At 42.1% G+C, this 1,345-nt stretch overlaps 1 protein-coding gene across 1 annotated transcript in view; it reads right to left on the reverse strand.

Annotated features, from left to right (window-relative positions):
* Window positions 1-1,345, reverse strand: part of RPL21 (ribosomal protein L21) — a 19,002-nt gene that overhangs the window by 2,309 nt on the left and 15,348 nt on the right. The window contains exon 3 of the mRNA XM_035902562.1: window positions 125-252. Within this exon, the coding sequence (XP_035758455.1) occupies window positions 125-252 (128 nt within the window). The remainder of the gene's footprint in view (window positions 1-124; window positions 253-1,345) is intronic.

The raw sequence follows: 1,345 nt of genomic DNA on the forward strand, positions 1-1,345 counted from the left end.
ACTGTCAGTCCATTACTGCTTCAAAAGTGAGCAGCGGGTACTTGTGTCAACACATGACCCGAGTAACAAAAAGACTACCTCAAGAAACTGAAGACTGTAAAGGATTATGCTGCTTTAGCTTTTAATTACGTAGCACTGTAGAAAGTACCTTGATATCAACTATATCACCCTTCTTGTAGATGCGCATATAGGTAGCCAGAGGGACAACTCCTGTTAAGAGATACAAATTTGGATACTTATGAATCTCACAATTTCACACACGCACACCCCCCCAAATGGGGTGGGGGACACAGATCATGCATTTGCTAAAGTTTTCTTAAAAATGCCTCAAATTTAAATATAATTTTGAAAACGTAAAACCGAGAAATCAAACCATCTTTTTTTTCCCCCCCAAGTAGTAATTACCTCTTCATGCACTCCCAATTTAAAAAATATCCAACTAAGGAAAAATTACAGCTTTAATCTCCTTCCTAATGCAGAATTTAAAAGACATTACAACTATTTACTAGTCCATTGTTAAAACAGCTGTTATCACTGCTCATTGTGAAGAGGCAAACATTTTCACATTTTAACTAAGTGTAACTGTCAAAATATTTTCTTCACCTTCAAATTAATTTTTAGCATTCTTACTACCGTGAAGCAAGCAATACCAATACGTAAGCTGTAAGAGGTAAGAGTTCACTTGCATATCATTCTACAGTTCTTAGCCCAAGTTGTATTCAGAACAGTTCGCTCCCTAAAAACTTGACCGATAGCATTTTCAGACATTTCAGAAAAATCAAAGTTTGTAGGCCTATTCAGAATGACAGCGCTTCCAAATTGCTGGGTCAACTCAAGCAATGTTTTTAGCTTCAACATTCACAAAAAACAGTATTTGTAAGACCACTGGGTAACTCAGGTTTGAATGGATGCTACAAAGTCACCTAGCTCAACCTCCTCCTTCAAACAAAGTTTACTATGAGATCAGACCAAATTGCCCCGGGCTTAGTCCTTGAAATCCTTTAAGGATGGAGAGGCTCCTGCACAGCCTCCCTGGGCAGCCTATTTGGAGGCCTGGCTGTTCTCACGATGGGAATTTTTTTCCTTATATGCAGCCTAAGCTTCTCATTTTGTCTTTAGCTAGTTGTTTCATGCTCCTGTCAAGTACCAGGATTTTAGCAGCCACTGCTACACCTGACAGAGTATGAGCCGTGGCCATCTGTTCGTGCCCTGCGTGTAACAGTTTCTTTAGCCTCAAGCTGCGCCTCCTATTGCCGCAGGAGCCCCCTCCGCACCGGCACTTTGTGCCGCGTACGCCAAGGCGCACTCACCCCGTAGGCCCACGGGGCCGTCAGCCACCACCCAC

The sequence above is a fragment of the Egretta garzetta genome, unplaced genomic scaffold (genome assembly GCF_000687185.1).
Source record: "Egretta garzetta isolate BGI_Z169 unplaced genomic scaffold, ASM68718v1 scaffold279, whole genome shotgun sequence".
NCBI classification, from domain to species: domain Eukaryota; kingdom Metazoa; phylum Chordata; class Aves; order Pelecaniformes; family Ardeidae; genus Egretta; species Egretta garzetta.